The 25,476-nt window shown below is 33.9% G+C and overlaps 2 protein-coding genes across 4 annotated transcripts in view; one reads left to right on the forward strand and one right to left on the reverse strand.

The window, feature by feature from the left end:
* Positions 1 to 25,476, forward strand: part of LOC139500821 (endothelin-converting enzyme homolog) — an 85,522-nt gene that overhangs the window by 41,134 nt on the left and 18,912 nt on the right. For all 3 annotated transcript variants that reach the window (XM_071289694.1, XM_071289695.1, XM_071289696.1), the window contains 4 exons: positions 10,594 to 10,797; positions 19,306 to 19,583; positions 19,966 to 20,034; positions 23,459 to 23,575. In XM_071289694.1, the coding sequence (XP_071145795.1) occupies positions 10,594 to 10,797; positions 19,306 to 19,583; positions 19,966 to 20,034; positions 23,459 to 23,575 (668 nt within the window). The remainder of the gene's footprint in view (positions 1 to 10,593; positions 10,798 to 19,305; positions 19,584 to 19,965; positions 20,035 to 23,458; positions 23,576 to 25,476) is intronic.
* LOC139501845 (uncharacterized) lies at positions 2,011 to 8,838 on the reverse strand. Its single transcript, XM_071291068.1, has 3 exons — positions 8,737 to 8,838; positions 6,851 to 6,923; positions 2,011 to 6,461 (listed from the first exon to the last, which is right to left on the reverse strand). The coding sequence occupies exons 1-3, from the start codon at positions 8,836 to 8,838 to the stop codon at positions 2,011 to 2,013; spliced, it is 4,626 nt and encodes a 1,541-aa protein (XP_071147169.1).

The following is a 25,476-nucleotide window of genomic DNA, read 5'->3' on the forward strand; positions in this document are numbered from 1 at the left end:
TCACCAATGAGACAAATATCTACCAGAGTTAAAATGTAAATACATGTTCTTGCACATCTTGCAACATATTGTAATTTTGAGCAGACACAATTTCACACAATGATCAACTGAGTCACTATATCTTGGCAATATATGAGATAAGGCAATAGATAGTTCTTTGAAACCAAGAATCCTTAGATTGATGCTAGCTAATATTTGAATACAAAACTTTTATCTCCATTCATTTAAAAAAAAATCCTGCAAAAAAAAGCATTGTTCTCTTTTAACAGCATTGTTTAGCTTAAGCACTGCTGGAAAAGTCAATTGAAGGTATTTTTGATGCCCATTGCAGCATCAAGTTTCACTGTTGTTCGTCCATAAGTCCTTTAAGCCGTCTTAAAATGGTTTGAGTTCTCTAACTTTAATTTGCCTCAACTATATAAATCAATTGTTATGAAACTTGTACACAATGCTATATAAATGGCTACAAAACACAGGTCAAGTTTGAAAATATGGTGTCGCTTTGACAGATTCTTGAGTTGTATCCCTTTATAATGTATATGTAAAGAGAGGCATCATGTGTGTCCCATGGACACATTCCCCATTTATTTTATTTTATATATATTTTTACATTGATTTAAGTTTTACCTTTTATGATAAGTGTGTTTATACAGTACAATGTGCTATTAAGTAAATTTCCACAAGACATTATGATTTAGCTGGAATTATATTATAGTATATATATATATACTTGATTTATGTTCAAATATTTTTTTACCTCATAATTTTCAAACAATTTATAGGATTTTCTCAGAAATACTTCCATAAATACAACAAAACTATTTGCTCTCAATCTATGCAAGATTTAATGGAGTTTTTTTTAAAGTATTGAGTATTATATATGTAATATATTGTGTACATCTATATTCTATAAAGATCTTTAGCTACTCCTGCTGAAATATAGCCATAAGGAATAATTATTTACGTTTCTTGTAGTTACAAACACATTGTAATTATACTTTTTTCAAACTAATAGGACTTTGGCCTTCATGATTGCTGTGTTGACAAATTCTTCTCTATTAGTCCTGTCAATCTGCGCCAAAAATAGCCTGACCGAGAACTAATTGCAACAGAAAGTTTTTAGTGTTTATTCAATAGTTTAAGGTGTCCTTGTTCACATATTAAAAATCGCCATAAATCCAGGCAGGCATTTAGTGATTTTTTGGGGTAAAAAATGAGGATTTTGAAGAAAAATCGTGAAAAACTGGAAAAAACATCCAACTCAATCTTCTATCAAATACAAGCAGAATTGGTTACGTTCAATCGATATAAACGTTGGTGTCTTCGCTTCAAACAGGATTTCTTTCAATAGAATGCAGTATTATTGCATTTTTGGGTGAAAATAACCTTTTTTCTGCAAAAAATCATGAAAAATCGGAAAATCCCTACAATACCATATAGTTATTAATAGAGACCATACGTGGTTTATCTGTCAATTAGAAAATTCTGGGTTTATTAATAAGATGATGGTGCCATTATGTTTGTGCAAAACAATTGCCATAAATCCAAGAAGGCATTTACCAAATTTTTGGGAAGAAAATGTGGATTCTGACGAAAAACGGTGGAAAACTGGAAATAACATGAGCAACACTCTCCTTTCAAAATACAAGCGAAATTGGTTAGATTAGTAAGAAATAACTTTGCTGTCTTCGCTACTAATATGATTACTTACATTCAAATGCAATATTATTGCAATTTTGGGTGAAAATAAGCATTTTCGGCCGAAAATCAATGAAATCTGTAATTTTCCATATACTCTCTTAAATTTAAAAATAGACAGCAAACGTGAATAGAATAATCAATTCCGATGTTGAAACTGTATTTCGAAATCATAAAATTAGTTTAGTTTACTAGATCTATTCTATAAGTTAAATTGTTAATAATCTAACAACTCTTTTTTAACAAAAAAGCTAGTTTAATATTGTATTATATCAGAGGTACTATTTCAATGCAAGAATCACGATAAGTTGATCAATCATCAGATTCTGAATCATAGATCGGGGTACATCCATTACAACAAGTTGTGCCCCTGCATTCTGTACAAGCAACAGAACATTCAAGACCATGCTTCCTACAATTACATCGTTTAGTATCACAGTTACATTTGCATCTACAATAAATTGTTTTCAAGAGTTCTTCGGGAGCAGGAGGCAAGCTAGATCTAACAGGTAGGTACCTGTTTCCATCAATTAACCAACCCCAGTCTTTTACATTCAAGTTAACGTCCTCGCCAATCCAGACTTTCATTTGATAGAATGCTCTTAGAATATGGAATTGTGCTGCATTCGATGTTGGTGGAAGAGTGTGTACCTCTACAAATTTGGAACTGGTCATTACTTTCGATGTAAATTTTCTAAAGCGTAGCAGATCTAAGCCTTCATGCTCAACTCCGTTATAAAGACACACAATTACTTCTTCGCCAATTCTAAGTACTTCCTCTTTAGACATAGTATCGGTAAATGTATGTGCACATTCCATGAAACATACATCAGTTTGTGCCTTCTTTACAGCTTGTCCTTTTCCGATTCCAAAAAGTCTTGAAGTTGTATCGCATCCCGAAATTGCATGGACAAACGGCAGAACTTTGCAGAACTCCTCTCCAAGCAATTTCTTTGTTTTCTTAAGGTCCCATACCTTGAACTTTTTAGTTGACTGTTTCATTTCAGATTGAAAGATAATGTTGTGATGGCAAGAGTTCATATGGTAACACAACAATACCAAAAGATCCGTATCTTCACCAATGAGGACAGTCGTTGTAGATTTTGCACTCTCAACTGCAGTTTGAACAATTAATACGTCGGCGTCGCTTTCTGCGTGATGTGAGACAATATTTTGACTTTTGAAGCGTTCCGCAAGAAGATTTATAAAGTTTTGTTTGTTTTCTACATTTCCTAAGAACTGTTCTTTCTTTGATTTGAAGGGAGTGTCTTCTTTGAATAGCACTTTGGTTCCAACTATACCTTTTGTTCGTCTTTGATGAGTGGGGTCTTTTGTAGATGGTCCATTTTCATAGCCATCGAAAACAACAATTGCTGTGTTATATTTTCTACAGACCTGATCAACATACAAGTCAGCAATTCTTCCGAACGTTACACCTCTCGGCCATTGAATACGATGCAACAAGGATCCACCATCAAGAACGTACTGCACATCAGTTGTAGAAGTCACATATTCCGCTGAACAATCACCGATTGCCCACAAAGCTTCGGCAAGGTTTGATTTTTGAGGTTCTCGCATGGCACCTGATGTATCAAACATCGCTGATGGAAAATTACTCAGTTCGTATGAAAAGATTTTAGATACATCATCTGTGACATGTTTAGCGGCGGTAATCAATCTCTGATAAAGTAGCTGAGAACTGACATTAAGGGTGTCACCTTGTGTTCTGATTTTTGTCTTTTCATTCAAAGTTTTCACTTGCATGCTTCTTTTAAATGATATCGAAAATGCATCCTGATCTTTCATCGATTCAATGATTTTTTTCCCAACTAACTCAGTGTTGTGGACGTTAACTTCATCGGTAACAGTGACCCAAGTTTCTATATTTCGAAGATCTAAACTTTCAGAAAAGGGATTTCTCTCACGTAGATACGAAAGAATAGTCGATACATCTTTGTTGTCTCTCTCTTGTCTCGATTTTGTGCTTTCTTTGTGTTGTTCACTAGTTGTATACTGTAAATTTTCGACTGTTTGCATAGCTGAATTGATACTTGAGCATGCTGGCATTGAAAGAAGCCATTTCGCCCTTTGCACTTCAGTCATCCCTTTACCTCTTGTCATTCCTCCACTGGTTTTAACGCTCCTCATTAACGTCTGTTCAATTGCCAAATCTGTTGAAATTCCTGCCCAATATCTGTTGCTTCTCCTAACAACGTGATATCCTTCACAGAACTTCGAATACATATCGGGATATTCCGTTTCTAATGTTTGCATTTGTTGAAGATAACAATAGGCTGATTTCAAATATAAATTGTGTCCGGTTGCAGCAAAGAGGGGTAGCATTTCCTGTACAGCATGCAAATGTAAAAACCAATCACCGGTTCTCTCTGCTTTTATTAATAGTTTCATAATTTTAATCATGTCCATATATTGAATCCAGAGTTTTGCAGTTGGATACTTCGATAGTCTTTTAAACTCGTTCTTTATCGATTGATAAATGTCTTCTACATTTTCGTGGTTTTGGATGTTTTCAAGTGATGTTTTATTGTGCAGAATTTCCAAAAATGTCTGCAAAGCAGATTCAGACTTTGCTTTGAGGGATGATTTATTTTGCTCTGTACTACTAGTGTCTATGACTTCCTTGTCCTCAGCATTGACTTCATTCACATTTTCATCTGTACTTGCTTCAATTCCAAGTAAGGAAACATCAATCATTTTTGATAAAAGCATAATGTATAAAGCACAATCGATTATGCTATGCCCTCGAACGGCTCTCGATACAGACTTTCCTGACATCATATGCTCTATTATGTTTGATGCATAAATATTTTCTAATAACTCATAGAGCCCAGACGACTGCATGGTATGGCCAATACACCCAAGAAAACTCATCTGCATGTGAAAACCACCAAGGCGTAGAACAACAGATTTAAGTGGACTTTCTCTTGGCTCATTGTGTAATATCATTAAGGCTTTCCAGTAGAGAGGTTGATCAAAAGTAATTGAAGGTGTAACTTGAAGGCGATTGGCTTCTTTACAAATGAACGATAATGTGGAGAAAATACAGGAGATGTCGCTAGGGTTCAAATCAATCATTGGTAAAAAGTGTATAGATGATTCTCCAGGATATGGTCCTTCTTGAACTGTCTGCATAAATCCTGACCAGCTGACACGTGGTGAATGAAGAGGCCATGATATCTTCAATAACGTCTCTAAGGTTTTCGTCCGGTCATTGTTATTCATACGTCTTAGTTCCTTCAAATTAAAACGGTGCATTTCAGCTGGTAATTTGTGGAATTTTATTTCAATTTTGCCGGATTTTATAATTTGTTCTGGTGTTGTATCTATTCTCGGAACCGGCTCTTTGAAAGTAATACCTGGTGTAACAGTAGCAATGATTCCCATACCGTGAAATGTGTCATTAACGTCTAAAGTGTGTAAATTATGATCCACATTGTCGGCCGAAAATATAATCGTATGCTCATCAACATCGTTTGGTAGATATGTATCTTGAGAGACTGCCGCGCTGGATTCAAAATTCAAAATTTCGCCGTACGAAGAGCAGAAACCAAGTGTATGAAGTACATCGATTAAGTATTTTGACGCAAAATGGTGGTGCAGTTGTATTCCTAAACCGACTTGTAGGTGTGCCATAATTACTCTCGGTCTGGTGGCTTGCATAACAGCTTGTCCTATCGAACAAATTTTTATATCAGAAGTCATACTGTTCACCAAAGTTGTCAAAAATGTTCTTAAGGATGACGGTAGGAACTCTTGATTTGCACTGATTGAAGACAATATGCTTGGATCTGGGTACACTTCCTTGTTTGTTGGAATGCTTTTTATGTCATTTAATATAAGTTTTGCTGCTACTTCAATCAACCTTTTCTGTTTCACTTGGATGTCTTCGTCTTTCGGTTGGTTATAAAATTCGTGCAGTATTTCTGATGCTGTCATTTTGAAAGTTACAACATCTGATTTCCCGTTAATTTCTGCTATAACAATGGATGTCCCAAAATGATCAAGGAGTTTCCTTTTCATATACTTGGAGCTGTATGGTTCATCTTCATTTTTGCAGTATTCTTTCATTTTTGCACAAAGATCTGAGATTGATAACTGTTCATCGTCATTTATTTCCAAATATGTCACTGTTTTCAAAAATGCTTCCGTTTGTGTCCAATTTGTTGGCCTTCCTTTGCCGACTTTCTGCACTTTTGGACTAGGCTCTTGCATATGTTTTGGTATTTGTCGCATTGTTCTGAAGTTTGTGCTACATACTTGATGATAAACTGCATCGACCGCTGGTAAGTCTCTGCCAAATTCTATTCGTTCTAAAACCTGATAACCCCATTCATCATTGCGATCTAAACATGTGGCTCTAACTGCATTTTGAAAGTCAAACGTGCGCACAGGGTAACAATCTGCACTTCTTTTGTTGCCATTCTTTTTTATTGGTAGTGCACAGAACAGACAATGGTCACGGAAGGAAAAGTTATTTGCAGCTGATCGTAACTGACGAGATTTCTCGCTTAGTACGGAACTATTTTCCAATTGTCTTATTTCTCTGTGGCGACAGAAATCCCTACGACAATCCTGATGTACTATTTGACCGGGACGAGTTTCAATACTAGTGTTCAGCACCTCATTGGCTCTGTTTATACCTTCACATCCTTTCTGACGAAGAAGTACCGTTTTCTCACCATTGTCAAGGGGCTGTTGGCAAAAAACGCATCTTGGTTCCATTTCAATCTGTAATAGTTCATCTGAAAAAAGATAAAGAATTATTAAATTACAAAATACAGGAAGAAAACTATTTATGAGCAATCTACATTCAAAATGTTCAAGTTACTTTTTTCATAAATTGGTCATGGGTTTGTCTAACAAAGAAAGATTGTTCTTTGGAACTTCAAGTAGCGCTTATCAATTAATCTGCAATAATAAAGATTTATATACAGATATCATATTTTTTTCTGTTCTTAGCCTAGCAAACTAATACGTTTTGTATTATTGTGTTAAAAAGCATCCAAGATGTATATTTGTTATTCCTCTGTTTGGTTATTTAAAAGTCGATGAAAAATTTGGTATCTTCTTATTTTTATTTGCTGCAGGTAGGTGTGTTAAAATCTATTTCAGATATTTGTTTCTACTTTACCTGATAATTTTACAGAGGCAGGTTTACTCGAAGTTTCAGATGATGCCATTCGAATATCAACATCAGGAAGTGTCTGTAAAAAATAAGTTTTAAAATATTGTATGTTGTGTAACAATTATAACTACTAAGGAACATTTATCCACTCAAAAATAGTATAGGCAATTAAATGTTTTAAATGGGAAGGTAGCGTCTGCTATTTATAGAAGCGGATTAAAACATCTCAATCAGGGTTTATTGACATGAAATTGGGTTTAATTGAATCATAATCATAAAAAATAAGTTCATTGTATTGTAATACTTACAAAATTTCGTCTTTAAAACAATATCCTTTCTGTTTGTCGTCATGTTGACGTCATGATAAACAAAATTCTAAATACCGGATCGGCTATGGATCAGCGTTGGTGACATAATCTTTTTAAAGAATTATATTATGTATTATTTGTGAAATACAGTATATTTTGGTGGCGATTTTTTCTGTATTGTATAGTGATGGAAGGTGAATATTTTAACGTCTTTATTTTTTCTGTTGCAATTTGTTCTGGGTCAAACGGCAAACTCACTGGACTATATATGTAACTGTAGGGCATTCTATACTATAGACAGTTTACATTACTGACAATTAATGACAACTTTTAATCCCTGATGACTCCTTTTTATAAAGTATATATTTATGTTCTTCGCTATACTCATACGAACATAAAAATTGTCTTAATAATACATATATAAAACAAAAAGCAATGTGGGATGAGAAATTGTACTCATCAGTTTAATAGAAATTGCAATTGGAACTGAAAATGAGGGTTGGAAAATATCTGAACTTTTGTCATTTTTCTTTCTCATCTAATAAAAAGTGACTTTTGCAAATAGCACAATAGTGCTGAAAGTGGAATTAAACACCAATTAATCAATCTGAGTTACTGTCTTTGGTTGTAACTAAGTCTTAAAATCTAGTATTAGAGTGTCAAATATTACAATGAGTTTAAATTGAATTGACAAGATTTAAAGAACTGATGTACTTCATGCCATTTTAGGTTTTGTTTTAACAACATTAATCAATACAATTTCAAAATTTGGCTATTTTTATAAGTTTTCTCAACTCTTAATGCCAAAACAAGTTAATACCCTATTCCAATTTGAATCATTTGATTTGTGTGTCGCACATGGATATGACATTTGTATTCTGTATTGGATCAGTCACCGTAATGATGGTAAAATCAATCACGGAGACGGGAATTATATCACCGAATGTAATAAACAGACTTTACAATGATACCAGATTGATTATTGTTTGTGTTGACAGTTTAATAACACATGCTTGAAGACAGGTAATCAAGCGAGAAATAATAATAGATGTAAGCATTAAATTTGTTCCTTAGATTTACTCATCTGAGGAAAAAACATCCGTTTTGTAGTAATTTAAATGTATTTGTAGTAAAAATACTGAAAATTAAAAAAATCTTATAGTCCCTAACCATGTTGAGTCAGGACATGTCAGACAGTTAATTTATTATCTTCAGAGGCAAAAGACTTGTGCGATTGTTGTTTTGGTGGGCTTGTCAGATTTACTTTGAAAGTTTTGAATTTATCTAAATATCTATTATACATTTGTTTTACATAACCTTTTCAAATGTTTATGGAGCTTGTTAATGGTAGAAGCTTCAAAATTTACTGGTTAGTTTACTAAATCCAAAATTATCTGAAAGATGTGGTATGCCAAGTTTTGATTAAGGCGCACACCACTTAAATCTCCATATAGACATGCCAGGCTCACAACTCTTAAATCTCCATAAATAGACATGCCAGGCTCACAACTCTCAAATCTCCATATAGACATGCCGTCTCATGCTCACAACTCTTAAAATTCCATATAGACATGCCAGACTCACAACTCTTAAATCTCTGTATAGACATGTCGTCTCATGCTCACAACTCTTAAAATTCCATATAGACATGGCAGGCTCACAACTCTCAAATCTCCGTATAGACATGCCATCTCATGCTCACAACTCTTAAAATTCCATATAGACATGTCAGGCTCACAACTCTTAAATCTCAAAATAGACATGCCAGGCTCACAACTCTTAAATCTCCATATAAACATGCCAGGCTCACAACTCTTAAATCTCCATATAAACATGCCAGGCTCACAACTCTTAAATCTCCATATAGACATGCCAGGCTCACAACTCTTAACCCTTTCAACGCTATACACGGCATATGCCGCGATGACGTACGCCGTTCGCCACTGCTATTCGCGGCATATGCCACGATGAACTCTTAAACCATTCGGTTTTCATTCGGGTTCTCTCTAATTTTTCCTCGTTTGAATCTAGGATATGCAAGGTCTCATTTGCACTTGAAATCCCGACAATTTTTATAGTAAAATCATGCAGTAGAAGGAAAATAGAAGGAAAATAAAAACAAATATTTTGACAAATGCAAATGGCGGAAATCGGAAACGAAGCTGTAAATATGGAAAAATTTCAGCATTTCCTTGGCGAAACTTACAACGAGGATTAGTTAAAAGGTTTCTTGTTATCTCAATGTGTTTATTACATAAAATTCGTGTGGGAAATATGATTTGATCGATCATTACGAGACGTAGAAAAAGGGGGGAAAACGGAGGTTGACTGAAATTTTTTAGGACGGAGCTATTTATTTGTGCCACGATTACATAAAACATTATGTATGGTACAATATGCTACGGAATTGGGCAACTGGTGTCTTCTTTACAATATGGCAGATAAAACAACAAAATAAATGAAGACTATAAAAGTAGTTTTTATTCAAAATTCAACACAAATGTAATAAATTACACCTTTTACCTGTTAATTACCTGAAAACGCAGGTAACCTGATAAAAATTTCAGTAAAATAATTGCCTAACATTACAGTTCATGCTCTCCTGAGCATTTTTCATGCAATAACTTTCTCTGTATCTCATATAATAAAAAAGATACAGCAGTCTGAAAAGGAAAATACTGTTCTAATGAATGTACTAAAAAAAATGCAGCAGCAGCAGCCATTTTTCTATTTTTTTGTGTAGCGTTGAAAGGGTTAAATCTTCATATTGACATGCTAGGCTCACAACTCTTAAATCTCCATATAGACATGCTAGGCTCACAACTCTTAAATCTCCATATAGACATGCCACTCATGCTCACAACTCTTAAATCTCCATATAGAAAATTGTCAGGCTCACAACTCTTAAATCTCCATATAGACATGCCACTCATGCTCGCATCTCTTAAATCTCCATATAGACATGCCAGGCTCACAACTCTTAAATCTCCATATAGACATGCCAGGCTCACAACTCTTAAATCTCCATATAGACATGCCACTCATGCTTGCATCTCTTAAATCTCCATATAGACATGCCAGGCTCGCATCTCTTAAATCTCCATATAGACATGCCAGGCTCACAACTCTTATGTCTCCATATAGACATGCCAGGCTCACAACTCTTAAATCTCCATATAGACATGCCAGGCTCACAACTCTTAAATCTCCATATAGACATGCCAGGCTCACAACTCTTAAATCTCCATATAGACATGCCAGGCTCACAACTCTTAAATCTCATGACCATATATAAATATAAAAGGTGGGGATCAGTACAGGTTTGATATATTAAACAATTTTGAAAGGGGATTTGATTTTTCAGCTGTATAATTGTATTGTATTAAGTAACTTATACATATATAGCTAGTTTTGTACTTTTATACTAATTTTTACTTTCAGCTGTATGTTTGACCCCAGCTTGTGTTACAGTAGCCAGCTCCATGATAAATGCCATGGATCTAAAAGCAGACCCCTGTAATGATTTTTATCAGTATGCTTGTGGTGGCTGGATTGATGCTCACCCTATACCCTCAGGTCACTCCAGGTGGGGAACATTTAGTGTTCTCTGGCAGGAAAATCAAGTTGTAATGAAAAAAGCAATAGGTATGAAGATTATTAAGTTTTTAACTTGTTATTGTGACATTTAGCTCAATTATTTTTCAAGAGAGAACTGTCAGTTTAGAACAAAATACACTAGTGTAGAATGCATGTTTTTAAATAACCAGTGGCGGATCCAGGGGGAGGGTTCCGGGGGTTGGAACCCCCCCTTTTTTTTGGACGATCAATGCATTTGAATGGGGACATATAGTTGGAACCCCCCCTTTTTAAAGTGGCTGGATCTGCCCCTGTTACCTTCATCAGGTTTAAAAGACCAAAAGTATGAAAAAGAAATAAATATAATAAGGCGGAGATGGAATAGAATTTGTATACACACATGTTAATTAAATGATTAGTCTTGTGTAGGTTTTATATATTTTTTAAAAAGGATCGTAGGCTATTTTAAATTTGTATTATAGTTTTATTGACATCAACTGTTATATGTTCTTGTTAAAAAAGCTACAAAGTTTGATCGAAAAAGCACAACAATACAAAAAGCACATACAGGGGGGGATCCAGCCATTTTAAAAAGGGGGGGTTCTAACTATATGTCCCCATTCAAAAGCATTGATCGTCCAACCCCGGAACCCTCCCCCTGGATCTGTTACTGACATAAGTAAATAAATGGACAGATAACACATGCTGGCAAAATTGAAATTGAAGAAATTTTTCAATAGAAAATGTAAAATATTTCCAATTAAGGTTTATTTATAGAAATGACATTGTATTTATCTTGTATGTATTATATTGTATGTATGTCATGTAACGTAACGGTACCCAAATTGCACCGAGTACCCAAATTGCACCTATTTAGCAAAAATAGCAGCGGACATCTTACAAGATTTCCTAGAGACTACACAATTTGTATTTTTATGATTTGATACTATGCACATCTTTCAACATAGGTGAAAATATTTAGATATGCACAAAACGTTCACAGTATTTATCAATAGATGAAGTGTTTACTGAAAAAGCAAAATGTACTGAAACGTCGCCATGCGACGTCATCAAAACGTCATCTTTTTAAAATGATCAAATACAATATGTTACAAGTACCAATTTAAAAAAAAATGAAGAGTTTGCATGGACTTATATCCAATTGTTCAAAATATTTGAAGAAATTAAACAAAAGCTCTGTTATTCGACTTTTGACGATGCGAATTTAAGCATGGATGCAATTTGGGTACTCCTCATTTCAGAACTATTGATGGTTTGGAGGTCAGTTTAGACCAATTTTTCTATGATTCCATATGGATTAAAAATCGAATTGGTATATCTATATAATAAAGAAGGATACGGCTACAAAATAAACACAGAATGGACATTATTGTCTTTATCATAAAAAAACGTAGGTGAAAAAACTGTCAAAATAGGTGCAATTTGGGTACCGTCACGTTATATCTTGTAATTGTTGGAAATAAAAAAATCAAAAGTTAAAAAAAAAAAGCAGTAGTCCTAAAACATTATAAACACACATACATATGGTATGATGGTTTAGTGTTTTTTTTAGTATATATATAGTAAACAAATTGTGTGATGAATATTTTGTTTTATTTCCTCAATAATTAGGTATGTGCTATGCTGTTTCACCAATAGTCCAGTCAATCTAGCCCAAAAAATCACTCAACCTCAAACAAATTGCAACAAAAGGTTTCATGATAAAATTCGATCTATTGACATATCCTATTGAACATATAAAAAATCGACAGAAATCGATGGGCTAATTTTCGAGAATTTTTGGGTCAAAATATAGGTTTTTGCACAAAAATCGCTGAAAACTGGAAAATTTCTTATATTTTATTATTATGACAAAACGATAAGAAATGAGTGTAAAAATAAGATAACAGTTATGAGAACTACCTATAATAGTGGCAAAATTGGTGGAAACAAGTTTTAAAAAAGAGTAATTTTGGGTTAAAAACTGCATTTTTGTGACAAAAATCGGCAAAAACTGATTGTTTTCTTTTAATGTTAGTAAATATATAAATAAATCGGTTTTCCACTTTATTTTAGACAGTAAATAAAATATCATTATAAATAATACCGCATTTTTTTTATTAACATACGAATTTTGGGGTGAAATAGTTACTTTTTAGTGAAAAATCGAGGTAAACTGAAATTTAAGATAATCACTTGATCAAAATGTGCTATAATAACTAATCCATTTATCTTGAATAAGTAAATACGTTATTCGAAAATTAGGAAAAAACCATAAAGAGCTTATGTCAAAGAAACAATGTCACATCTTCATTTTAAGAAAAAAGGACTTATTTAAAGGTAGTTGCCTTCTTGAAATCTAGAAAATATAACTGACAATATATTCAATATTTGTTTCAACTTGAGTCAAACATAAGCTCATCAGCTGCTAAATTAATGTCAACATGCATTGAATTCATACAGCTCTGACCACGACATTCGCCACACGAAATGTTACATTCTAAACCATGTTTTCTACATGTGCAGCGACGAGTATCACAATTAGTCTTGCAGTTGCAACGTATAATTGAAAGGAGTCTTTGTGGAGCGGGTTGCTTTTTTGTCTTGATAGGCATAAGTCTTCCATTTGCAAGTAACCAACCAAAATTACAAGGATCTATCTCTTCTCCTCCGATCCATGTCTGAACTTGTAAATAAGTCCTTAAGCTATGATATGTAGCAGTCTCGGTAGTTGGCGGAAGAGTGTGTATTTGGATGACTTCTTTGCAAGTTAGAACTCTGTTTGCAAATTTTTTGTACCTCAGAACGTCAAGTCCTTCGATCGGAGCACCTCCGTACAAAAACGTAATTATTTTTTCCCCGGCATTTATAATGTCTTCAACAAGAGATCCTTTTAAAAATATCGCAGCAAGATCTTTCAATATTTGACTGTCGATAAATTTCTTTAATGTAGCTACCTTTCCTACACCATACAGCTTTGATGTCGTGTCACAACCGCTTATTGCGTGAATGATCGGGAGGACTTTGCACATGTTTTGTCCAAGAACGCCTTTCGTTTTATGTATGTCCCATATTTTTGACTTTGTCTTCTTATCATGATTAGGTTTAAAGATCAGATTCATAGATCCAAAATTGTTATAGTACAACAGAAGTACCAACAGGTCCGTATCTTCACCAAGGAGTATTGTTGGGTGCGAAATGGCAGATTCTACTGCAGTTTGAGCGATCAGAACGTCTGCATCTGCTGAAGCATGCTTTGTTTCAATTCCGTTTAAATGCATATGTCTACTCAACAAAGTTGTGTTTATTTTCATTATTAGCCAAAAATAATTCCTTTTTTGACCTAAAAGGCGTGGTCTCCGTAAATGTTACTTTTGTACCAAATATTCCTTTGGTTCGCTTAAGATGCATTGCATCTTTCGTATCAGGACCGGACACGTATCCATCAAATACTACAACAATCGAGCCATAACACTTTATGGAATCAATATACCTTTTACAAATTTCTCCAAATGTCAACCCACTTTTCCACGGTATTTTATGCATAAGTGATCCGCCATCAACAACATAACTGTAGACAGTATCTGTATATTCTGTACTGCAGTCTCCAAGATTCCAAATCGCATCCGCTAGAGTTGACTTTGATGCTGGCCTCATAAATCCGGATGAATCAAACATAGAGCTTGGTTGACTAGACAGTTCATAAGCAAATATTTCAGATTTGTCTTCATATATACTATCTGCAGCTACGATAAATCTCTGAAATAAAAGTTGTGGGTCGATTGATGCCATTTCAGGTTCCGAATTTACGCAAATAGGTTTGTCTTGAAGTGTGATAGCCTGGTATTTTCTTTTGAAAGTATACTCTGATACGCATTTACCTTCCATCGATTTTAATATACTGAGTCCAATATCTTTAGCTCTATCTGCATTCACATCTGATGTTGCTGATACACCTGTTTCTATGTTTCTCATACCCTCTTCCTCAACAAATGGGTTTCTCTCTTGAAGAAAGGAAGTAAATATCATCGTATCTTTAATATCCCGTTTTTGGCGACTAACGCCATCTTCTTTATGTTGATCTGAGGAACAGAATTTTGTCCCGGTAAATGACATCATTGCATTATTTACCTCAGCACAATCAGGCATAGATAAAATCCAGAGTGCTCTCTGGCTTTCACTCATACCTCGTCCTCTTGTAAGCCCTCCTGTTGTCTTAATGCTTCGCATTAAAGCTTGCTCAATAGCCAAATCAGACGAAATACCTGCCCAATATTGATCTGTTCGTCTGATTACATGGTATCCTCTTTCAAATAGAGCTGCTACTTCTGCATTTTTTTCCTTGAGACATTCCATTTGGTTAAGATAAATCCATGCAGACTTTGCATACAGATTGTGGCCAGAAGCTGTAAAGTACGGTAGCATGGCCTTTAGGGATTCCAAATGTAAATGCCAATTGCCAGTCCTCTCTGCCTTTATAAAATCTCGGAGGATGCATATCATGTCCATATACTGAAACCAAAGCTTTGCTGTTCTATGCTTCGTTCGCGACTGTCGAAATTCTTCTATTTTATCTCTTATAATGTTTAATGCATTACTTTGATCAATGTCTGTAAGAGTCACATCTCCTTTCAAAAATAAATGTAATAGATCAGTGGCATTCGAAAATTCTTCCGTATAGCATGTATCGTGAATTTGAACTTTAGAATTATCATAAGTTTGAGTACAGTCTTCATCTTCGTTTTCCTCTGAGCTTACGTCTATTTTCGGAACTGGAATCCCAAAAATATCTGAGAGTATCAATGCAGTGAGAGTAGTGTCTAATAAGAAGTGGCCCCTTACAGCCCTAGCAATTGCCTTTCCACTCAACATATGTGATACCGCTGTGGATGCATACACAGTTTCAAAGATATTCATCAATCCTGATCCAGACATAAGGTATCCGATGCTCCCAATAAAACTCATCTCTGCATGGAATCCTCCAAGTTTCAGTACAAGACATTTAAGTGAGCTGGTAGTAGGTTCGTTTTGAAGTATCGTCATTGCCTTCTAGTAGAAAGGCTGATCAAAAGTTAATATAGGAGTGCATTTGTTTTTCTTGGCCTCTTTACAGACAAAATGGAGTGTTGTATAGATGGAGGACTCGTCGCTAGGATTAAGATCGATCATAGGAAGAAATGTAATATTTGACTGCCCGGGATAAGATCCACTAGTTTTATGCATTATAGCTGACCAACTTGCATTTAACTTTAGAGGCCAACAAATTTTGGATAATAGATCAAGCTTCCAAGTCTCATTTCCCATCTCTCTTTTCTTGAGTACTTCATATTTTAATTGCCTGAACGAGTTGGATTGTTCTTTGTAGAATTTGATGTTTATTTTTGCTAATGCAGTAATTTCTTTTATGCTTGGGTTCGTACGAGGTACAGCTCTTGCTGTCTTGATGCCAGGAGTGGAGGCTGATATAATACCCATCCCATGAAAAGTTCCAAACCCATCTAAAGATCGTATGTTGTGATCTACATTATCTGCAACGAACTGTACAAATGATTGACTGTCATTTTCATTTTCTGTGCTTCTTGACGCAGCAGCGTTCATCTCGAATTTCTGTACCTCACTGTAGGATGAACAAAACCCAAGATTGTACAGTGTGTCGACAAGGAAACGGGAACCAAAGTGGTGGTGCATTTGAATACCTAAGCCAATCTGCAATGGTGCTATAACATTTCGTGGCCTTGTTGCCTGTATGATTGCATGTCCAATTGCTGAAATTTTGGTGATACAATCTGCTTCGCTAAATAACGAGTTCAAAAATATTCTTAGTGAACGAGGGACATAGTCAGCATTTGAGGTTTCTGACTCCATTTCTTCTGCAGACGGATAATAAATGTCTTTAGACGTTATTAGCTTGATGTCTTCTTTTATAAGTTGTGCTGCAGTTGATATGATAGATTTCTTTTCTTTTTCCTTATTTTCTTTTCCTCTACGATTATAAAAAGTATGCAATATCGATGAAATGTTGTCCCGAAACGTCAGGATACTTGGTTTTCCTTCTTCTTCTGTAAACAATACTGATTTACCAAAATAATCCAGGATTTTTTTCTTCATGTGGACAATTGAATAAGTATTCTCTACGCCACATATTTTTTCCATCTCACGTACTACATCGGCGATAGATATTTGCTTCCGATTCCTTTCTATTTTCAACATAATTTCCTGGAAACCATTTTCTGCAGTATCATTCTTTGGTCTAACTGCATAGGATGTTTTTCTTTTTTTCAAATTGTCCTCCGGTGTTGTAGCTATAGTTTGTGGCATTTGCTTCCCAGTTCTAAAGTTTGAATTGCATTGAGCATGATAAACTGCATCTGCCGCATGCAAATCAGAATGAGCCATCTGTATTCTATTGAAAACTTCTCCCCATTTGTCATTTCTCTCTCTACATGCAGTTTCTACCGATGACTGAAAATCTAAAGTTCTAACACAAACAACGTCATATCCTCTTTTTCTTTTGTAATTCTTTGCAGTTTGCCCACAGAACAAGCAGTTATCTTTAAATTTGAAAAGTGGTTTGCTGGACCTTAAATCTCTTTCAGTATCACTTATTTCCGGGTCTACATTCAAAACTTATTTTCCATCTCGTCGATTTAAGTTTTATAAAATCTCGTCTACAATCATGGTGAACTGTTTGGCCAGGAGCAGTAAATATTTCCTTGTGTCTGTCGGAGCTGATTTTGTTGATGTTATCACACCCTTTCTTTCCAAGTTTTACTGTGGGTTCACCGTTTTCCAGGAGCTTGTCACAAAAGATACAGCTGTTTATGATGCCATCTGTAAAAAAAAATAAATTATAAATTCATCCTTTGATTAATAATTGAATATATATGATGTTATATTATAGGCATGAATGTAAAATTTATATAAAACAAAAATATAATATTGTTTCATGACAAGTTTCTACATGTACTACAACACATTTGATAAAAAGCAATATTTAAATTAATATACATATATAATATAAATCGTCGGTTATATTGAATACAGTAATAAACAAAATAAATGGCTTAAAACGGTAAGAAAACGACGATTTCCACTAATTTGTTGCATAAAAGTGTGTTAATGATAATTGTTGTACATCATAATACAATACTGATGGAAAAAAAATAACTTGAAATAATCTAAAATGCCCTTAAAACATTAAAAATTCCATTGTCATTCCGATAATTAAAAGTATAAAATGACGCTAACGGCGTTCCATACTTTTTTTCTCCCGAAATAGCTTTAGCTTGCAGCGGTCATAAAAATGTAGTTTTTCGTTGTTTTAGATATATTTTATAAAAGGGTAATTGGTTTTATTTATAACCAAAGGATTTATCAGAGTTTTTCGGCTTACATTCAAAATTAATTCATTAAAAGGCGTTGGCAGAGCCAGTGTGTGAATCGTGGACAAATAACATTTATTGACAAAAAATCGGGATTCGTGAACATCTATATATGAATTGAACATTATAAACATACCTATTATACAACTTATTGTCTTTTATTTCATTTAAAAACTTACCAATACCGGCAAAATCGTTGATACTATAACAGCGAATTCGTCTGCTACATTGCAGTTATTTCCCTTTTGTGAACTCTTTCACTCTACGGCAGCCTGAACGTTACGTTATTTACACGGAAATTATCAGCAAATTTGTAATCGATTTTAAGAAAAATCAAGCCGATCGATTTTTGTCGATTTTTGATATGTTTTTTAGACATAATTTATTATTCAAATTGCACAAAAATTTCTTTTGTTGCAATTTGTTTGACGTTAAACTTTATTTTGACTAGACTACAAAGTAATCAATATATTGCTATGAATCCCATCAGTTTCTATACTTACTTTAGACTAATGTTACATTAAGTGTAAATAAAATCCAAGGTCCTAATGTAGTGTCTCAACAAAACAATAACAATTTGTATAAATCAGATGGCCTTGTAACTGTTAAACTCTGTAAGTTGTAGCCTTGACGTCAGATAAGTTCCTTAAATGAACATTTTATCATTAAATTTCCTGAAATCATCATTTAATGTGATCTGAGCAGCTTACACAGGGTGATCCTCAAAGAACACATTCATACACAAGAAACATTTAACAGGCTATTATTTGAACTTGAATTATTTTTAATTATGGAATTTGTAAAATTTCTTGTGCTTGAAATTTTTAATAAATTCCATGTTTATTTGGTATTATGATGTTTTGAGTAGTTCATAACACTTTCCAGACAATGTATTTTATATAGATAGTGTTGTGCACGACATAGTACATTCTATTGTAAATGTACTATCTTTGTAATAGAAAATGTTGCACAGAACATAAAAGAACAGAATAAACATGGAATTTATCTCAAATTTCAAGCCCAAGAAATTATACAAATTCCATAATCAAATAATTCCAAGTTCAAATAATAGCCTGTTATTCACACATTATGGCTTTTAAAAGCATACAAAATTTTACAAAAAAAGAATATCTCTTATATACATAATAATTGTTTTGTTCAATTTTTTTAATTTCCATTTTTTACATATTTACAGACAAAGATTTACCCAAAGGTTCAAGTCTTTCAGAGAGAAAATCTCAGCTATATTTCGCTTCTTGTATGGATAAAAATAAAACAATAGAGGAACTTGGTGCCAAGCCTTTACTGGACTTGTTGAAATTAAACTTCTCTGATTGGTCCATTTCAAATCAAAGTACCAGTAAATTTGACCTTCAGACATATATAGAAAACCTTAAGATGTTAGGAATTAATGCATTCTTTTCTGTCTGGGTTGGTGAAGATGACAGAAACTCGTCTGCTAATATATTACAGGTAAATTCCTTGAATAATTTACCTTCAAGATGAACAACAACAATAAGCTTGTGATTCTACAATGTATATGGGTATTTACGTTATACTCGTATCTCTTTTGAATTTCATTAGGACAACAGACTCGTGTATGAACCAGTGATAGAATCATGAGAATCTTCTTACATTCGTATTTACAATAAAAAAAATCATAAACTGAAATCTTTGAAAAAAACCCATCTTAAATTTATAATGCTTTGATAATAAAAACACTTTTGGACAAAAAAAGTACTCCCATATTCAAAAATGTTTTATCAACAATTTTTATACTTTCAGAATAAAAAGTGACTCATTTCAAGGGTACTTTTTTTTTTATAAGCATATTGAAGAGTGTGATTTATTTCAGATTGATCAATCAGGGCTTGGTTTACCAGAAAGAGACTACTACTTGAATAAGTCTATCACAGAAGATAAGGTGATGTACCATGAATAATTTTCACAAACATTGTTACTGTATTTCATAATATATTTCGTGATGGTAGGAATACTCTTTAAAGTCAGACATCAGACCAACCTTAAAAATATCTTTGTTTCCCCTCCCCGACTGAGGTTGTTAGGGTATGGGTAGGTCGGTAGGCTAATTATTTTATTTTATTCCTTGATATGGGTTTCTATATTGAATTTGTACAAAATTCAACAGGTAAGGCTCGAGTCAAGAAAAGTAGGGTATTCCCTGTATTATAATTCAATGTACACCCCAGTTTTCTGGTGTTTAAAAAAAAACAGTATACAGGGACCTCCTTATTTTCCTATTCATTTCTTGTAATGAAATCTACAAAATCGCACATTCTACTTGTGATAACAATGCGAAATGATAGCAAGTGTGTTTTTAGTTAAAAAATCAAGCTTATTTCAAGTCTAATTTGATTCATAACTCACATTGAACAAAACAATTCCTTTGTTCACCAATTCATACCTTGATCATCAATTATGAGATGACAAAAAGATACATGTATGTTAATCACTTGGGAATTAAAATTCAATGAATAAAAATTTTCAATAGAAGTGAACATAATTCAGTTAATATGTTCAGTTACACCTGGATCATGCAGCTTGGTCAATTGATTCCTAAACAAAGATTTGTATGTTTTTTTCGAGTTCTAGAAGAAACAAGGCTTCACTTTATATTCATGTTTTGTATTTCCTAAGTATTTACGAATTCTACTGATGCAGTTAAAACGTTAAAACGTGCCCTTTTGTAATTTTCATGCCATAAATGAAAAAGGAAATCCCATTTAAACTGGTTTTTTTTTTACACCAGAAAACAGGGACGTTCCCTGAAAGCAGGGAATACATGTATCTCACATTTCCTGACTTGTGCCCAACCTGTTCAAAGACAAAGATATCACCAATAACCAACATAGCAACAAAACAAATAGTGGACAAGAATGGCCAATAAAATTTTTCTGGTCGCAGTGATTTTACCGGGTTGGTCGGGTGAGGGGAAACAAACAATATTTTATCTTTGGCCTCAAACAGTCATATTTTTGGGTACTGTTACGTGTCAAATTGGTTAAAACTTTACCGTTATTTGTTAAAATATCCTTATTGGGATATGTCAGAGGAAAAATGATTATCATTACCATTATTTTGGGATGAAAATTAGCATGATTTGTCAAAATCAGTCAATTTTTTTATTGTCTAAAAGAAAGTGTACATTTTATCATCATGACCAAAAAATAATCGTTAACATCATTTTAACAAGAACTTTTACTGTTACATTATAACTCTCTTTTATGGCTGTTTTGAATGAGCGATCCAGAAGTTATTTTCATCTACCAATACATACACCATAAACTATTTTGTAATTAACAACATCAAAAACTTTTGAACAAAAAACTCCTATGCAAACTGATATTTTTCTCAACTATGCAAAGAACTTTGAGGGGGAAATTTCAGTTGTTGTCTGCAAACTTCTAGATTTAAACATTCAATATGTATTGTCTACTGTAGAGTCAAACAAATATAGTGTTGTTGGAATGTTTATCTGAAAGAATCTTAAACAGACTTACCAATTAACATCTGTGGTGTAGTCAAATCAGTCAATTGATTTATTTTACTATTCAAGCTTTCAACTGTCAATACACATTAAGAATTTTTAAGAGGAAAATATAAAATTACCTAATAGTGATAATATATGTTATATTTCTAAATAGTAAACCATGATTAAAGCGTTAAACAAATAAACATTTGTCAATGCAAGTAGGGCTTCTATCCAGTTGGATATTTCAGCCTATTCCTAATTATTTTAAAATGTTGTAAGGGACCATATAGTACATATATAAAAACTTAAAACTTTACCTGGATACATTTCATGTTTGCTGTTCAAGAGTTAATTATACCCCACGCAACGAAGTTGCGGAGGGTATAATGTTTTTGACCCGTCAGTCAGTCCGTCCGTCAGTCCTGCTTCTTGTCATCGCAACTCCTCTCAAACCACACAACAGAATTTCACAAAACCTTTTCAGATAATAAGGACATACTATGTAGTTGTGCATATCGAAAGGAAATTGCGATTCAATTTTTTTTCTAGGAGTTACGCCCCTTTGAACTTATACTTTAATGTACTACTGCAACAGTTTGTCATCGCAACTCCTCTCAAACCACACAACAGAATTTCACGAAACCTTTTCAGATAATAAGGACATACTATGTAGTTGTGCATATCGACGGGAAATTGCGATTCAATTTTTTATTATGCCCCACCTACGATAGTAGAGGGGCATTATGTTTTCTGGTCTGTGCGTCCGTTCGTTCGTTCGTTCGTTCGTCCGTTCGTTCGTCCGTCTGTCCCGCTTCAGGTTAAAGTTTTTGGTCAAGGTAGTTTTTGATGAAGTTGAAGTCCAATCGACTTAAAACTTAGTATACATGTTCCCTATGATATGATCTTTTTAATTTTAATGCCAAATTAGAGGGTTTACCCCAATTTCACGGTCCACTGAACATAGAAAATGATAGTGCGAGTGGGGCATTCATGTACTGGGGACACATTCTTGTTTTCTAGGAGTTGCGCCCTTTGAACTTATTTACTTTAATGTACTACTGCAACAGTTTGTCATCGCAACTCCTCTCAAACCACACAACAGAATTTCATGAAACCTTTTCAGATAATAAGGACATACTATGTAGTTGTGCATATCGACTGAAAATTGCGATTCAATTTTTTTTCTAGGAGTTACACCCCTTTGAACTTATTTACTTTAATGTACTACTGCAACAGTTTGTCATTCCAACGCCTCTCAAACCACACAACAGAATTTCATGAAACTTTGTAGATAATAGGGACATACTATGTAGTTGTGCATATCAACAGGAAATTACGGTTCAATTTTTTTTCTAGGAGTTATGCCCCTTTGAACTTATTTGCTTCAATGTACTTCTGCAACAGTTTGTCATCTCAACTCCTCTGAAAACACACAACAGAATTTCATGAAATTTTGTAGATAATAAGGACATACTATGTATATTGACAGGAAATTATTATTCAATATTTTTTCTTATACAATTTTTTTTTCTTATACTTATTTAATTTCTCCAATGACAATGTGGGGACGTGGGGTATGTGAGCGTGCTGACTAAGGTTCTTTAATTCCCTTTATTATTTTCAAGTTTTTTTTCAGAATTTGGATTTGCCTCTGGGACTTACCTTCACTTGAATCCATCACCTCCTTACATATTCATATCAATTTATAACATTAGCTGCTTTGAAATTGTTTGAATGTCTGCTAAAGAGTTAACAAACCTTACATTTCCAAACAAAAAACATTTTGAAATGCACAATGAACACAAAGTAGGTTCTATACAATAAATAATGATTTTAAATTATTTTATATCTGTAGGTATTGAAGGCTTATCTGAAGTATTTGACAAAGGTTGGTGTTCTCCTAGGAGAGGAGGAGAACAGTACAAGACAACAGATGATTGATGTCATAGAGTTTGAAACTCAAATAGCTAATGTAAGTTACAGATCAATGCATTTGAAAAAAATAAGGTTATTTGTAATTTATCACACAAACTATTTGTTGGTTCTCTCCAAGAACTCTGGAATCCATCAATAAAAATTGCCAGCCATGGTATATTCCAGGTTGCTGAAAGAAGCATTAAACACCCAACAAACAAGCATACAAATTAATTCATATCATTTTGATGATTTTATTAATGTAATAGATAGAAATGTTTATTGGATTTCTAATAGAAGGAATATGCTGAACACGTAGCAAAGTTGAAAGTAAAATAACTGAAATTTCAATAGATGATGCCTTTATATGTAATTATTAACCAACTTACTGCAATATGTATAGAAATGCCCATGCTTTATAAAAGGAAAATTTCGACAACTGGTCATTATGATCGGAAAAATTGCTATGGCCAGTCATTACGAAATCTCTGTCATGCATTACGAAATCAGTCGTGCATTATGAACAGATGAAACGGGACCGATTCAATCAAAATGTCTTATTTCTTTAAATAAGTGTGACATTTTTATGCCCCACCTACGATAGTAGAGGGCATTATGTTTTCTGGTCTGTCCGTCCGTCCTTCCGTCTGTCCGTCCGTTCGTTCAGGTTAAAGTTTTTGGTCAAGGTAGTTTTTGATGAAGTTGAAGTCCAATCAACTTCAAACTTAGTACACATGTTCCCTATGATATGATCTTCCTAATTTAATTGCCAAATTAGAGTTTTGACCCCAATTTCACGGTCTACTGAACATAGAAAATGATAATGGGAGTGGGGCATCCGTGTACTATGGACACATTCTTGTTTTATTTTTTTTTAAACTTAATATCATAAAAACAAGTTTAAATGATGTTCATTGTTTTGTAACGATTTGAAACAGAAATATTTCACAGCCTTTTTCGAGTACGACTTTCGATTATTATCACTTTCATTTCCGTTGTTCAATCCTCAGAATGCAGACTTTAAGAATAGTTAAACTGTCTGATTTATTCTTCCCAGCTACTTTATATTTGCTAGATGAAATGAATTTAATAGCATAAAATTAAGTACTTGGATGAGAAATCAGAAATTACATCGGACAGTCACAATGTTGACCAAAATTCCATGCGAAATTGAATGCGAAAAGACAAGTTGAAGTTCAGCTATGAAATTCCTGTATCTTCTTCATGGTAAGTTTCTTACTCTTTGTTTAATCGAAGAATTAAAAACATTTAATAAAAATTTTATAAAACTGGCTTTTTCTGTATTGGTCCTGTTGTAGTTTGTGGATAGCTGTATAATTTTGGATCCAAGACTCGAAGACTGTTCTTGAATGAAGTTGCCTTAGTTGGTTAATAAAAGTATCAATATATGGACTTTTTCATATTGGCCCTGTAACATGCCCTTGATATTGATAATGGCCTCGGACAGTTGTAATGGCCCTTGGCTTTGCCTCGGGGCCATTACAACCATCCTTGGCCATTATTAATACCTCGGGCATGTTACAGGGCCAATATGAAAAAGTCCATACATTAATACTATAATATGGGAACGAAGTCCCCTATTACAGTAGAAAATTCAATAAAAAAAAAAAAAAATCTGGGAAAATTTCCCGAATTTTTCATTGTACTAATGAACTCAAAATCGTTCAATTTTTTTTTTTTGTCGTGTTTTTTAATTTCCGGATCTGCGCAGAACACATAACTCTACTTCCTTCTTCCGGTCTTGTTGTCGTGAGACTTTGATTAGTCTAGTAAAATATAGGAACTCAAGGAACACAATACCAATATTTCATTTTTAGCTCACCTGGCCCGAAGGGCCAAGTGAGCTTTTCTCATCACTTGGCGTCCGGCGTCCGTCGTCGTCCGTCGTCGTCCGTCGTCGTTAACTTTTACAAAAATCTTCTCCTCTGAAACTACTGG

Source organism: Mytilus edulis, chromosome 13, assembly GCF_963676685.1.
Source record: "Mytilus edulis chromosome 13, xbMytEdul2.2, whole genome shotgun sequence".
In the NCBI taxonomy this organism is placed as follows: Eukaryota; Metazoa; Mollusca; class Bivalvia; order Mytilida; family Mytilidae; genus Mytilus; species Mytilus edulis.